This window comes from Crinia signifera, chromosome 3, assembly GCF_055691185.1.
Source record: "Crinia signifera chromosome 3, ASM5569118v1, whole genome shotgun sequence".
NCBI classification, from domain to species: Eukaryota; Metazoa; Chordata; class Amphibia; order Anura; family Myobatrachidae; genus Crinia; species Crinia signifera.
This window is the reverse complement of record NC_139219.1, coordinates 263,165,406-263,182,147: the sequence shown is the minus strand read 5'-3', so window position 1 is coordinate 263,182,147 and position 16,742 is coordinate 263,165,406. Positions and strand designations below refer to the sequence as shown.

General features: G+C 46.1%; 1 protein-coding gene across 1 annotated transcript in view; it reads left to right on the top strand.

Moving 5' to 3' along the window:
- Positions 1 to 16,742, top strand: part of PCOLCE2 (procollagen C-endopeptidase enhancer 2) — a 70,944-nt gene that overhangs the window by 20,504 nt on the left and 33,698 nt on the right. The window contains exons 3-5 of the mRNA XM_083177993.1: positions 9,926 to 10,181; positions 11,482 to 11,606; positions 12,210 to 12,346. Of these exons, the coding sequence (XP_083034119.1) occupies positions 9,926 to 10,181; positions 11,482 to 11,606; positions 12,210 to 12,346 (518 nt within the window). The remainder of the gene's footprint in view (positions 1 to 9,925; positions 10,182 to 11,481; positions 11,607 to 12,209; positions 12,347 to 16,742) is intronic.

Sequence of the window (16,742 nt, the reverse complement as noted above, 5' to 3'; positions counted from 1 at the left end):
ACATCACCAAGGGACTAAATAGTCATGTCGACATGCAAGGCCCTTTGTCAAGACCACTCTCACAGATATCTCCACAGCGTCAGGAGAGACTGTGGAGATATCTGTGAGAGTGGTCTTGACAAAGGGCCTTGCATGGCTCGAAACGTCGACATGACTATTTAGTCCCTTGGTGATGTATTAAAAAACTTTTAACTGCAGAAGTGCTGGAAGTCTGGTGAGTGCTCTTTTTGAACTTTGACTATATATGGCTGTACCCCTGTGATACCAGCCTGAGATGTGCTGCACCCCATGGATGGATACAGTGGTTTGTGAGTGCCAGAACTCAAGTCTATATATATATATATATATATATATATATATATATATATATATATATATATATATATATATATATATATATATATATATATATATATATAGGGTACTCTTTACCTAGCACGGCGCCCACGATGTCCATCGCGGTCATCGGGGGTAAAAAATCGTGGCCATCGCATGCACTAAAAAAACGGGTGCGACGCGATGCCCGCGATTTCCCATAGGGATCAATGTTAAAAGTGTGATTGGACGCGATTTTAGTGTTCAATACCTCAATGCCCGCGATTTTTCCATAGGAAACAATGTTAAATGGGCCACAGAGCCCTAATAGTCCCCCTTAAGTCTGAAATGGCCCCCACAATTGTTAACTCCAACCCACGATCAACGTGAACCGGAAGCGTGGCGAGCGCAGCGAGCCCGCGAGGGGCGGCGGTACGCGTCCTCCGACCTTTTCATACCCCCACTATCCACGTCGGCGTGGAGTTGAGAATAGAATAGTGTGGCGAGCGCAGCGAGCCACCGAGCCCGAAGCGTGGCGAGGGGACGCGGATACCTGTGAAGCCCGCGAAGGGACGCGTTTACCTGTGAAGGTATCCGCGTCCCCTCCCGGGGCACGCTGCGCTCGCCACGCTTCGGGCTCGGTGGCTCGCTGCGCTCGCCACACTATTCTATTCTCAACTCCACGCCGACGTGGATAGTGGGGGTATGAAAAGGTCGGAGGACGCGTACCGCCGCCCCACGCGGGCTCGCTGCGCTCGCCACGCTTCGGGTTCACGTTGATCGTGGGGTGGTGTTAACAATTGTGGGGGCCATTTCAGACTTCAGGGGGACTATTTGGGCTCTGTGGCCCATTTAACATTGTTTCCTATGGAAAAATCACGGGCATTGAGGCATTGAACAGTAAAATCGCGTCCAATCACACTTTTATCATTGTTCCCTATGGGAAATCGCGGGCATCGCGGGCATCACGTCGCACATCACGATGGGCGCCGTGCTAGGTAAAGAGTACCATATATATATATATATAGAGAGAGGTAGACGGCCTGGCACTCCCTCAGCTGGGATTCAGTACCTGGGTGCCTTCTGGAACAAACAGGTAGTCTCGTAAGAAGGAACAGACAGTGGCACTCCAAGGGTTTTCAACAGCGTGTATTAAAGCAAACCAACGTTTTGGGGTATCACTCACCCCTTTGTCAAGGTTTAAGTGCAATAACGTAATAATATATATATATATACAAACAAGTCCTGCATTCTCACCCATGTGTCGAGGTAGCCGCACCCTAGCGTATAAATAGCAGTGCTTGTATAGAAAACAGTGCTATGTAAATACAGTAACTCCCGTAAGGGAAAACAGCACTCACCTGACTTCAATCACCAGTAATTCTCTGGGGCACGATGTCCCGTTTTAATAACCCATATGTGGAGCCTGCCGACGTTTCGGTCCTACAGGACCATTCTCAAGGCAGAGAGTATCCAACTGTCAGCAAAGTAACAACAGCAATTCAATGGGTAACAGGGACAGGGAGCCGGTGTCTGGAGCCCTGCTTTATAGGGGAGTGTGTTCACTTCACTGCCAGATGCGTTCCGCAGAGGGCTGAGATCACCAGGTGCGAGTGCACTGTCCGGTTAGGTGGTGCAGACCAATCAGGGCTGCTGATTGGTGACTGCAGGTCACGTGGCTATGTTGTGGTTGTACAGACTGTCAGTGTCATTGCAGCAGTGATATAATGTGACTGGCTGCCAGCAGGGACCCGGCACAAGGATAGGGGTTACAAATAGCTAAGGAGGCAATGAGATATATAAACATACAATGAGTGATGCATATGCATAAGGATATACAGATAATGGATCTGTGAGTTACAGGACAGAATAGGACGATGCTACACCCTCCGTGGGGTGGGGGTGCCTGTAGAATTATTAATCACTAATAGTTAGGGTGGGTCTCCATGTATCCCACTCAGTACAGGGAAAATGTCAAGCCGTATCACGGCTTATATGGGATAGGTGAAGCTAGGGGTGGGCCATGTAACTGCATAATTTGGAAAAGGCACGTATAGGAAAATTCACAGGTTGGTGAGAACCACCAAATACAAGGTCATAAAAATAGAAAGGCACATATATGGAAATGTGCAAGACGGTAAACAATTATAGTAAGGGGGTGTGTCTCCGTGTGTCCCTCCATGGTATAGGGGTCTAATGTTGGGTCCATGAGCCCAAAAATGTAATTATAGTGGGGGGAACATTTAAAAGGGGAGAGAGGGCCAAATACGAATCATAGCGGCGCACGTCCATTACCGTCGGGTGCGTGCGTACGGTGGTATGCAGAAGATGAAAAAAAATGGGAAAAATGGAAAAGCAAAAAAAAGTGAAAAATTATCCAATAAAGTGTGAAAAATTATCCCAAAAAATTTGAAAAATTATCCATATGAATACATTTATAGTGGTGTAGTCACATCCTATTGTCCAAGGAAGATAGTCAAAGGGTTATTTTCATTTATCCCTTTGGGCACAATCGTATCCAGCCTGTATATCCACTTGCTCTCAGTCTTGCGTAGTAATAAGGTTCTGTCTCCTCCTCGGGGTGGTGGTGGTATCCAGTCTATAAGTTTGCACCTCAGGTCCGGTACATTTTGTCGAGCGTTAATGAAATGTCTGGGTACAGGGAGATCCGCTGAATCGATAGCTTGGCGGATGGACAGTCTATGGTTGGCCATCCTCTCTCTGAATTTCCTGGTGGTCATTCCAACTTAATAGAGCCCGCATGGACATGTCAAGCTATAGATCAGGTGATCCATCATGCAGTATAATTTGTATTTGATTTTCAGCTTTTGTCCAGTGTGGGGGTGGGGAAAAGTGGGTCCAGTCATCATACTCCTGCATGTGGTTCAACCACTCACTGCACCTGAAACAACCAGGTCTTCTTTCCAGTAGCCACGTACTGTTTTGTGGATTGTCAGGACATTTGGTGGGCCTCAGAAGTAATTGTTTAAGGTTGGGGCCTTTTTTGTAGGCCATCATGGGTGGTGCAGTCTTGGAGAGGTGTAGTTGGGGATCTGACTTGACAATCTGAAAATGTTGGCGGATGGATTTGCTTATCGTGGGTGTCATAATATCAAAAGTTGTTGTATAGACCATCCTCTCCGGTTTTGCACTCCCGTTGGGGCAATCATTGAGATATTTCCTAAAATGTCCTAAAATATTAGCAAATGTCCTTAAAATAGCTTTAAGATACAGTAATTAGTTAAGTAGATTGTTCAGAAAGCTTCATTGGCGACCTGACCACCATAGTCGTAGCTAGAAATGAAATGCTTGTAATGTTATTATGTAATATATGTAATGTCTCCCCCCCCCCCCTTTTTTCATCCCTGCTTGATGCTGCACTGTAATCCAGGGTTGCCAACCCTCCCGGAATGGCCGGGAGGATCCCGAAGATCGAGTCCCCCTCCCAGCCCCCCGGAAAGGTGGGCAACCCTCCCGGATTCCGGCGGTCCCCTTCCCCCCCCCCCCTCATTTACCTGGGGCAGAAGCAGGAAATTGGCGCGATTCGCGGAGTTTCGGCGGAAGGGGCGGGGCTAAATATTCAAATTGGCCACATTTAGCCCCGCCCCCTCATCGGAGACCCGCATATTGCGGGATTTGCATCACGGGGGGCAGGGACTGATGATGTCTCCATCAGGCCCCGCCCCCAGAAGTGATGCTGACAGTCTCCTCTCCGGGGTTCTCCCGGAGAGGAGACTGTAAAAGTCGGCAACTCTGCTTTAATCCACAAAAAATTCCTAGTGTTCGCAAGCATACATGGCCAATAAAGTTGATTCTAATCTATTCTACACTTGTGCATAAACCTAGCAAACGTTACCAAGCATAGAAGCCTGCAAGCTACCCACTGGCTTCCTGTGCACCATCTCCATTTCTGAGGGGAATAAGATGAAGGGCTTAGGCCACCTGCACAGGACATAAGACAAACAGCATCCTGGACTGATTTAGTCACGTGCAAATACTTCCGTTATTTCAGATATACTGCCTTTGATAATATATTGCCCAATAGTGTGTCTCCTTGATTTTTAAGTTGTAGCACATTACATCTAGCAATACATACACATATGCATGCATGCCATAAGGCATCTGGAAAACTAGTAACACAGAACACAGCTTGACGTGCAAAACTACAACTCTAAAGGCCCCATACACTGGTGCGACTGTCTGAGGGACAAGTTGGACCTGTTTTCCCTTGAGCTCCCCCAGCAGCTCCCGGGGAGGGCTACCTCCGACTTGGCACTTGATGTGCCGTTATTTACATGCAAAAAATTGCATGCAATTTATTGCATGTAAAAAAACTCATGAGGAGTTGCCAGGGGAGTTAGTTTTGGACATATTCACTGTGAATAGGTTTTCAGCCGTACACATCTATTCGCTCAGTGAGCACATTAATTCACAGGGCAGGATTTCACTACAGCAGGGCAGCATTTACCCGATTGCTGGCCTCTGCGAATTAGCAGCCATGCGGTCAGGCCTAATATCAGAATCTTATAAATCAAAAAAGGTTTTTGAGGCTTTCACACAGCGCTAGACCCTTGGGATCAGCATGAACTGGATGGTCCTTGCTTCCAAAGAATAGTGCAGTCCACTCCGCTTTAAAGATGTATTTATTCAAAAGAAAACATGAAAAACTCCACATCTAAAAAAACGGCTTCCATATACAATAAAAATACCAAGAAATTCTTCACATAACACAGTCACTGCATCATTGGGAAACTGGGGATTCTTGATTTAGCAAACCAGACCTTTTCTGGGTAACTATACTATGCCAAAAACAATAGTGTCATAGGGAATAACAGCTGCAGGACTTCTTTGTTTTGGCGCTTGAGAAGTGACTTTGTCAGTTTTTGTGGCATAATCAGAATCTTATGCCCCATACACACGGGGAGACTGTACCTTTTGTCCTGAGCGATCTGGTTAAGCACAGATCACTCAGCACACAGGTGTGAGAACACTGGCAATGACTACATTTATACCGCAAGCAGTGCAAATCTAGTCAGGCGACGGCGATGCACAGGACAGTGCATTACCATCGCTGGGAGGCAAACACACGGAGCGATCCGTGCTAATCAGATCGCTTACCTATGGCAGTGGCACAGGCTTCACATGAGCAGATTATTCAGATCATGGACAGTAGTAGATACAGAGGGGTACATTTACTAAAGCTTCTAAAAATTAAAAGAGGTGAGGTTCAGTAGCGCACGCAGGGGGGGTTTCTGAGTACCCACAACCCCCCCCAAGGAATCTAAGGACCCTAGTCTGAAAGCTGAGGGCCCCCTCTTTCCATGGGTACAAGAATTAAAAAAATCGGCCCTGGGGAACCGGAGATATCTGACTTCAAAGGAGTGGTCCCCATCCAAGCCTGTTAATTGCTGTCCCCAGTCAGATATTTCAGGTTCTGTCTGACTTAGAGTTTTTCTGAGGGTATATTCCAAAAGCTGGGACTCTCCCCCTTTGATGGACACTAGGAGCTTGTCTCTATTGTGCCCAGAATCAGAGATATCAGCCTTCCAGCAGCTGGTTACTGCTCCAGCTCCACACACCTGGTATGTAGTTTTATATACTCGTTGGCAGATTGCTCTGCCTCCTGAACTCTGATCCCCTAGTCCCCAATACCATTTGGTAGGTGGGATTCTCTAGTTTTTAATGCCATTAAAAGCTAAGAAATCTAGTTCCAGGAACTGGAGATATCTGCAGTCAAGCAAGCTGTCCTCCCACCAGAAAATTCTGAATAATGAGCCCACTCCACTATACACCCCTCCTCTGCGTATTAAACATGCAGTTATGCATCAGGGCCCCTTCATTCAGCCCAATGCCCCCATCTCCCACCATCTGTGCAGTAAATGGGTAATTAGTGGAAATTACTGATCCAGGCCCTACATGCTGAGCAGTCGATATAATACCCCCTACCACCTGCGGGACATCAAAGCTTCCGCTCATAGCACCCCCTACCACTGTAGGAACGGTAGGGGCCCCAATACATTGCTATGCCAAGGGGTCTACACTGCTTATTAATATATATATATATATATATATATATATTATTATTATTTATATACATTTGGTCTATCTATAATACTTTAACTGACTCGGCATATACTGGGTCAAATAAGTGTCCATCTCCGTGCTTTGCTCCGCCCCTCTCTGGAAACCCTCTTCTGAAAATCCTGCGTTTGACGCTGAGGTTACCCATAGCGGATTCTATCAGTCTATCATTTTCTAGAATGCAATAGAGAAAAGATAGAAAGTATCTGATTGGTTGCTATGGCCAACATCACCTCTATTCCTTTTTGGAAGCGTTCGTAAATTTACCCCACATAATTCATTCACACTTTCATAGTTGTCAGCTTTTGATAATATTTGACAGTAGCATTTAGTGCTGAACCTGGTGCAACTAATATTCTCATGCCGTGTACACGGATGTTGGCACACTATAATACTCATCTTGGCATGTCTGCCGAATTTGATTGGAGCCATAGGGTGAGGTTACGGATAGGCTGCAGGGGATTTTAGGGTTTGGATGCAGAGGGGGGGGGGGGGGGTGTTAGTGTTAGACTGTGGGTTGGGGAGGTTAGGGTTAGGCTGCAGAGGGGGTGGGGATGGTAGGGTTAGGTTGTGAAGGAAAAAGGCTGCAGGGGAGGTTAGGTTAGGCTAGGCTATGGGAGGGGAGGGTTAGAGATAGACTGGGGAAGAGGGAGGTTAGGGTTAGGCTGCAGAGGGGATGGGGAGGCTAGGGTTAGGTTGTGAATGAACAGGAGGTTAGGCTGCAGGGGAGGTTTGGGTTAGGCTGCAGAGGGGGTGGGGAGGCTAGGGTTAGGTTGTGAGCGAACAGGAGGTTAGACTGCAAGGGAGGTTAGGGTTAGGCTGCAGAGGGAGTGGGGATGGTAGGGTTAAGTTGTGAAGGAAAAGGAGGTTAGGCTGCAGGGGAGGTAAGGTTAGGCTATGGGAGGGGAGGGTTAGAGATAGACTGGGGAAGAGGGAGGTTAGGCTTAGGCAGTGGGAGGTTATGGTTAGGCAGGGGGAAGGGAAGGTGAGGATAAGGATGCAGAGGATAGTGAAGTGATAGTGGATGCAGAGGATAGGGAAGGTTAGGCTGCAGGGGAGGTTAGGGTTAGGTTAAGCTGTGGGAGGGGAGTTTTAGAGTTAGACTGAGGAAGAGGGAGGTTAGGCTTAGGCAGTGGGAGGTTATGGTTAGGCAGGGGGAAGGGAAGGTGATGGTAAGGATGCAGAGGATAGTGAGGTTAGGCTGCAGGGGAGGGAGAAATTACAGGTTGTCTATGGGAGGTGGAGGTTAGCGTCTGGATACAAAGGAAGGGGAGGTTAGGCTGCAGGGGAGGGGGAGGTTTAGGATTAGGCTGCAGGAAGGGGATTATGGTTAGGCTGCGGGAAGGGAAGTTTAGGGTTAGATTAGACTTTGGGAGGGGATGGTTAGAGTTAGGCTGCAGTTAAGAGGTTGAAGTTAGGCTGGGAGAAGAGGAGGTAAGGCAAAGGATGCAGAGGAGGGGGGCAGTTAGGGCTAGGCTGCAAGGGAAGGGGAGGTTAGGCTGAAGGGGAGGTTAGGGCTAGGCTGCTGTGGAGGTAAGGGCTAGTCTGTAGAGCAGGCTTTCCCAACCACGGTCCTCAAGGCACACCAACAGTGCAGGTTTTGTAGATATCCAGGCTTCAGCACAGGTGACTTAATTAGTACCTGAGTGATTCTGATTAAACCATCTGTGCTGAAGCCTGGATATCACTAAAGCCTGCACTGTTGGTGTGCCTTGAGGGCTGTGGTTGGGAAAGCCTGCTGTAGGGGATGGGGAGGTTAGGATTACGCTTAAGGGAAGGAAATAGTTTGGCTGGGGAGGCTAGTGTTAGGCTGGGGGAATGGGAGATTAGGGTTAGGCGGTGAGAGGTTAAAGTTAGGCTGGGGGAAGGGGAGGCTAGGCTGCTTGGAAGCGTGAGGTTAGGGTTAGGCTGCGTTGGAGGGAGAAGTTAGGGTTAGCCTGTGTCATGGACCGAGGGGGAGGGTCAGGGTTAAACTGCAGTAATTGAAAGTTAGGGTTAGGCAATAGGGAGGAGAGGATTAGGGTTAGGCTGCAGGGAGGGGAGGTTAGTGTTAGGTTGTGGAAGGGGAGGGCTAGAGTTAGGCTGGGGCAAGAGGAGGTTAGGGTTAGCCAGTGAGATAGGGAGGTTAGAGTTGCGCGGAAGATTGGAGGCTGCAGGTGAGGTTAGGCTGCAGGAGGGGGATGTTAGTTTTAGGATATGGGATTAGAGTTAGGCTGTGGGAATGGAAGGGTAAGATAATGCTGCGGGAGAGGTGAGTTAGGTTAAGTGTTTGAGTACTTAGCAAAATGTGTTGGGATTCTGACAGTCAGGGTGACGTTGTCAATATTTTGACCGTCTGCAAATATATCATCATGATTTCGTACCCAACTTGTTAGCAACCCCATTTATCAGGTGACTTGCTGAGTGGACTGTACAGTGTCAGCAGGGCGAGCTCTTCCAGACTGAGATCAAAAACCCACAATTTTACTAGCTGTCCCCCAGGAGCAGTGTGGTAGAAGCTCAAAAAGTTGTATAGGACTATGCCAATCTGAAGATGGCACCTCCTCTCCTGTTTAGAATGCCGACCATTCTTCCACCAATCACTAATGCAGTTCGAGCAAAAGTCTGATCTTTTACAAGGAATCGTACACCGTTTGATAGATGATCTGCTATAAATGGCATATTTCAGTCATTTAACAAAATATTGCAATTTGAACATGAGTGCAGCCTTTACCCCTGTTCATTATATTATTCTTGAGTGTTTCTACTGATTATGTTTCTCCTGTGGTTTCTGGTTAACTCTCCATTTTTTGGAACTAAAATAAAACTTTCAACTTGTCAGCTATAGTGGCCAATCCCAGGATCAGGATCGATTTTTGCTGGGATTTCAAACTCGGTATTGGATTTTCCAATCCCGGGATTCGGGATAGACTGCGTATGCGCAGTCTAATGCTGGGAAGCATCAGATGCTGCCTGGCTTTTAAAGTCCCCGACTATGCTGCTCTGCAAAGCGTGGTGCGTGGTCACGCTGCACAGGCCGCAGCACCAGCCCGCCTCTCTCTTCTGCACCTCACCACATCTGCCCACCCGCTGCGCTCTCTTCTGCACCACCTGCCCACCTTGCTCTCTTCTGCACCGCCCACCACGCTGGTTCCTGGCTGCACCACCCACCCAGCTCCTGACCTCACCGCACCACCCGCCCGCCCCACTATTTTCTGCACCACCTGCCCACCTCGCTCTCTTCTACACCACCCACCACCCTGGCTCCCTCCCGCACCGCCCGCTTGGCTCCCGGCTGCACCACACCACCCAACTGGCTCCCAGCCGCCTCGACCATCACTTAAATTATGTTACGCATGTCAACTAAATACATTTTATAATAGTGGCTGGAAGAAGCTCAGTTTGTGCAGTTCTACCAGATAATACATGTGCTTGTGTTATATTAATACTTATGCAGATAAAGGTTAGAAAATGTCATACTCCTGTAAGATTCTATGGGGAAAATTATGCTGTTTTGGCTGTTAGATATGACGGATTCATTTTCTTATAGGTACCTGACGGTAAGGTGGTTGTCCTGACATTCCGTTTAATTGATTTGGAAAGCGACAATCTCTGCCGATATGACTTTGTGGATGTATACAGTGGCCATGCTAATGGACAACGTATTGGGCGATTCTGTGGCACATTCAGACCTGGTGCTCTTATATCAAACAGCAACAAGATGTTGGTCCAAATGGTCTCGGATGCCAACACAGCAGGAAATGGTTTCATAGCAATGTTTTCTGCAGCGGCACCCAATGAAAGAGGTATCGTACTGTATTGCTCACACAATGGACGCTATGCACTGTTACACAACATTCTGTTACACAACATTCTATTAAACTTAAATAATACGTATGGGCAGGGAAGATTCAATTAGCTGTGGAGCTTTTCACATGGCTGTAGCTCAGAGCCCAGAGCTATTCAATTACTAGCCAATTTCAAAGGGTGGTGAGCCAGCGACAATGCCATATTTCCCCATACATTTTGATACAAGTGCACTGAAAGTTACAATATAAAAACTATTGATAGTTCATGAGACACCATTTTTTTTTAAATTAGTGCTCAGTAACCCTATGCCTGTGAAAAGTGGACACAGTTGTTGACTGTGAAGGTTAAATTTACTAAAATGGGAGTCCTATTGAAGATGGATGTTACCCATAGCAACCAATCAGATTCTATTGGGGCATACACACGGGGCGGTTACAGCCCCATTTCTAATAGATCTGACTAGATTGCTTAGAAATGAAGCACAGATCTCTCCCTGTGTATGGCCTATGCCCTGACTAGATTTATGTATGTAGTATAAATCTAGTCATCGCCCGTGTTCTCTCTATTGAGAACACGGGCAGTGACATATCGCTGCGCACACAAAGCTGGTTGAGGTGACCAAAAGGCAAAAAAAAAATGGCAGTCTAGAAAGGCCCCGTGGTTCTGATCTGCTGTCAAATTTGACATGTAATGAATAGGGCGGAGGACCTTGGACATGAGAACTTACATACTATAGAGGGGTTGAGGGAAGTTTTTAACTGATCAGTGCACTTGGAAGAGATGAGGAGGGACAAAATGGATGCAGGTTAAGAGATTGAGGAGGGTTCCTAGGCTTTAATGAGTATGTAGGTGCGTTTTCAGGGCGTGCTTGAGCTCCTGTTGTCTGGTAGACCTTGTGATAGGATGGGGGAGTGAGTTCTAGGAGAAGAAGAGTGTGTATTGAGATGAGGTTAGCGATGAAGTAGTGGACTGATTGAATACTTAGTTTAAACTGGACTCTGTAGGGGAAGGGGAGCGGAGGGAAGGAGTTGAATCAAAATGACTAGATAGGAAGGCAATGCAAGCAGCAGTATTGAGAATAGATGTTAGCGGTAAGAGGCAGTAGAGGGGTAAACCAGGGAAGTGGAGGTTTCAGTAGCACTTGTACTCTACCTTTACATTTCTAGAAGTGACAACTCTTTATCTAGTACACATATTGTTCTAAATTCCACAGGAATAATCAAGTTGTTTTGGTCAACAATGATATTATCCTACTATGTGTGGTCAATGACAGGCTAATTGTTGTTGTGATTACAGGGGACCAGTACTGCGGAGGACGATTAGACAAACCTTCTGGCACCTTTAAAACCCCCAACTGGCCAGACAGGGATTATCCTGCTGGCGTTACTTGTTTATGGCACATCATGGCACCAAAACATCAGGTGATGTCAAATAACGATGCTATTGCTATTAAACCTTTACTAATATTTGAGATGACTGGTTTTCATTTTAGACATATTAATTCAAATGATTATTGCTGAAAATATGTATGGTTAGACTGTCAAACTGTACTTGTAAAAAGGATTGGAAGTGGTTGGTGGACATCATATATTATCAGTTCCAGCTGCCAAACATCGGCAGTGGCTGGACAATAATGGAATGGAATAAAGAACATTTATTAAAAACAGTGGTGAGTGCCCTAAATATTTTGGATTGGATATGGTTCTATGGTGGGTTCTATGGGTCCATCAGCGGATATACAAGGAGCACCTCAGCTATGAGCACAGAATAGGTGTGTGTATGTGTGTGTGTGTGTATATATATATATATATATATATATATATATATATATATATATATATTTGATTGATGATGCTATTTTGGAATTTTTGACCTTAGGGCCTCTTTATCTTAAGTAACCCGGGCCCCCCAAAGCCTTTATCCAGCTCTGCCCTCCCCAACCCCCTCTCTCGGCATCTCTGTTTGTAGCACTAACAAACACCTGTTGAAGGAGTTTCCATTTATTTCTATCCCTCTTATTTAAGGTAATTGAAGTAAAGTTTGAGAAGTTTGATGTGGAGAGAGATAATTACTGCCGGTATGATTATGTGGCTGTGTTCAATGGAGGAGAACTAAATGACGCCAAAAGAATTGGAAAGTTCTGTGGGGATAGTCCACCAGCGTGAGTACTCCGAATGTACTGTATTGTATTTCTATTGTGCAAGAACATGTAGCAGATATTCATAAAGCATTGAAAAGAATGGTGAAGTAAACCAGTGGAGAAGTTGCCCATGACAACTAATCAGCTTTGATGTAACATTTATCAAGTGCATTCTATAAAAGGACCTGCACCTTCCCTGGCTCCATGAATACCCAGCTAGCTCCTAGATGTGACTGATGTACAATTGTATTTCTGTATATGTTTTCTATACCATGTGCGATGCTATAACTAGTGAAGAGGAAGCACCAGATATATTTAAAATGTCTATACATCTGACCGTTTATTCGTCAAGTCTCTTGACAAGTGCATGTGCGAATAGGTATCTAATAATCCCTCAATCTGTCTTTGATAGTTCCATCCAGTGTTGGATTCTCGTAGCTATGTGCTGCAGCCTTCCCCCTCCATCTCCCCCCACCCCCACCCCTTTCCCCAATGAAATCCACCACCTCATTAAGGGCAGAGGGATTTTTGTGAATTATTTTGTTTCTGTGCAGGGTAAATACTGGCTGCTTTAATTTGACACTACAATTCAGATTTCAGTCTAACTCTAATCAAATCTAACTCTCTCTGCACATGTTACATCTGCCTCCCTGTAGTGCAGCATGGTTGTGCCCATTTTAAGAAAAAATTCAGCTTTGCGATCAGGTCTGAATTAGGCCCTAAGTCAGTTGCAGTCCTCGACTATGCTGGCTACACTGTGACTGGCAGTGATTTCCCATTGGAAGTACTACTTGTCAATCATACATAGGATAACAGTCTTATTGGTAGGGGAATTCTCCCTCTGGAACAACCAGTACAGGCTGCGATTAGCAGAGAGAATGCTTCCCGTGGGAAACCACTTCATGCTTTTGGGGCAGCCGTTCGCAGCTTGCATGGACTAATGCCGCCCATACACATCCCGATACGGGCGTGCGCTCGCATTGCATGCCCTGTGCATGCGTTGTGCATGCAATGCAATGCGATGCGATGAAAACTAAGTACAAAAAGTATGTGCAAGCACATACTTTTTGTACTGTGCGATGAGGTGCCGCGGAAGCGCGCACCTCAAAGCACACATCGCACAGCCCGCATCGCAGCGTGTATGGGCTCCTTAAGGCCGATGCAGTCTACAGAAGCCAGGGTTTTGCACAAGCATCGGTCTCGGTGCCTTCCAGATACATTGCCCAGGTGCATGAATCAGGCTGGCCGGGGCTTTCCTTCTATCCTCTGATCAACGCTTTCTAGATCGACCATGTTCCGGAATGCCCTTCCACGCACAATAAGACTCTCAATAAGACTCTCCACTAGCCGTCAAACTTTCAAGGGTTCCCTGAAAACTCACCTCTTCAGGCAAGCCTATCATATTTAAGTTCTACATGCATAACCCTCTGAGGCACTTATGTATTATATATCTTCCCTTCTGGACTTGTAACTTGGTGGGACTGCTATGCTATTACTGGTGCCTGTCCTTGTGTTTCCCTCCTATATACCTATAGATTGTAAGCTTGCAGCAGGGCCCTCTAACCTCCAAGTCTGTCTGTTGTTACCCAGTTTGTTTTATCACTGTCTACTATTGTAAAGCGCAACGGAATCTGCTGCGCTATATAAGAAATGTAAATAAATAAATAAATAAATATATTACTGGATGCTCAGGATTGGGAGGTAGAAGAGAGGTCAAGGTTTAGAAGATTTAATTTTGTGCAAATGGTTAAGAAATAAGATAGTAGATAAGTTCCCTAAAGGAAAATGGTGAGGTCTATTATATTAAATGGTGAGTACTCAGGGCCGGTGCTATGCACCGGAGCGCCCCAGGCGGGAGGGTTGCCCAGGCGCTCACCCACCCGGGTGTGGTGGTGCGATACTGTCGGCGCACCGCCCGGGGGGGGGTCCGCTATGTGGCTGTCTAGCTGCTTGGGGAGCGGGTGAGCGATGAGGCCGCACGAACGCCCGCCCGCCAGGGGAGGGAGGGGGCGATACTGCTGGTGCACTGCCTGGAGGGTTCCGCTACATGGCTGCCTAGCTGCTTGGGGAGGGGGGTGCGAAGTGGCCGCACGAACGTCCGCCGGTGGGGGGGGGGGCGATACTGCCGGCGCACTGCCCGGGAGGTGGGGTGGGGGTCCGCTATGTGGCCACCCAGCTGCTGGGGGGGGTGCGCGGCGTGGCCGCACGCCCGCCGGGAGGGGGGTGTTGGTGTGATACTGCCACCATACTGCTGGGGGGAGGGGGAGGGAGGGGGAATGCAATGCTGCCGTTTCACTCACCAAACAGTAACACCTGTGAGTGCGTTCCTTCCTCTGACTCTCCTCCTGCTCCTCTGCTGCTGGCCTGCAGCTCACTACCGCCCTCCAGTGGCTCTAGGCAAATGCCTAAACCTGCCTAGTGGTGGCGCCGGCCCTGTGAGTACTTCTAATAATTGGCATTAAAAGCAACTGCGTAGGGTCACCTTATAGTAACTGTTACCTGTCAGACACCTGCCACTGACACATGGCAAGCTATGACATGCTAATCTGGTATATAGCATAGAATATGCAGTTTATCATCCCTTAGTATATCAGCACAGTATCCCTAGGGATGCGGAGAATAAATAATAACAGAGAAGTGATGGGTCTGTGTGTATGCGGTAGGATTTCCATTGATTTTTCTGCTATAATTTGCTGGTTTGCAGCTTGAAAAATGGTCCTATTCAGACTGAAACGTCACAAACTAACCTACTGAATATGTAATAAAAAAGTCTTGTTTGTGCTCAAATTCTGGTGAGTGACCCTTATGATACTCTATATAGTTCTTGGTAATCTATATACTTCTATATACTTCTATTATATACTTCTTGGGTTTCACCCTAGTCACTGCTGATTGTTGGATGGGGTGCAGTACATCCTGCTTATTTGCACACTGCAGCACAGGCAGAGGTAGTAGGAGGAGTGTCTCGCCCTCTCTGATTATATTTTGTCTGTCTTGCTGTCTCATCTGCTGCTGGACATATTTCCCTAAAGGTTTATTTTGTTCCAGTTGTCTGTTGCTCTTGTCTGTCCTCTTCCTATGCTGGCAGTCATTGGTCTCACAGGATCAGAATTTCAAAGGGAACTGGGAGTCTTTTGCACTGGTTGGTACTTAATGTACTCAGGAGAGTCCCCAATTACTATTATTTTGTGTTATATTTAATTATTGGTTTTGGGGGTGCTGCCAAGGACAATGATTGTAGTACTGAAAAAAAAGAAAGAGAGAGAAAAGATTGTCTCTTTGTTGGCACACTGTGTGAAGAAATAAAGTTAATTAAAATATAACTTTTATTGCTAAATTTAAGAAATTAATTTAAGAAATTTTTATCACGTGAAATATTTTGAAAAAACTTTTTTATTTAAACAATTATTAAATTATCTCAGGGCTGTGTGTGTTTATTCCTTATTTAGTATACAATTTATGGGTGAAATTTAATAGGATGAGAGATTTAGAAAGTGAGAGATTTGGGAAGAAATCTCCAGGTTTTTTAAAGCGGCAATCATTTACACTTCAAAATCAAACTGGTTTTGCAGTGTAAATGATTGCCGCTTTAAAAAAACACTGGAGATTTCTTCCCAAATCTCTCACTTTCTGAATCTCTCATCTTATTAAATTTCACTAATTGTATTGATTTGTTAGTACAGTGCGAGCATATACAACACTCGTTAGATTACAGTCTTGTCACTCAATTCCACATACAATATATATCAGTGTAGAATTTCTCTATCCTAAAACTCTTGTGGTTAAAGACACTGTTTCTATATCAGAGTGTTCTGAGTATATTGTTACAATTGTTTCTTTAATGTTACAAGAGGAAACATATTCACTGGGCTTCTGGAGTTCAAAAGCGTTTATCACTAAAGGTGCGTACACAAGGGGGGCGATTTTTTGGGATATATCGCCGGGTGCGCGCTCACGTTTCTACCCCTGTAGTGATCGCTGGTCGCAGGAACATACTCCTGCGACCAGCTGATTTCCACTGACGGGCTCCCCCGGCAGTTTCTTTTTCATCAGCGACCATCTCTGGTCGCTGATGAACAGGAGACACAGAGCAATATATTGCTCAGCAATATATCTCCCCCGTGTGTACGGGGCTTTAGTTTCATTGCTTTATCTGTTTAAAATGGTAGGACACATACAGCGCCGTTTACCTTAGAAGTTTGTATTGAGAAATTTGGGCAGTCAATTACAGATTTTACGTGGGGCTCGCTTAATGTTGCTCTCATTAGGGAGTCCAATATTCAGATGCACAAATATCAAATTTCCTCTTGTCAGTGCCGACAATAAGACAAAAATCTGATGTGTGGCTGTCTGTATATATTTCTTTTTGGGCAATCATTTCAATCATTCTACATGGAGCTTATTTCGTATTGCTCTC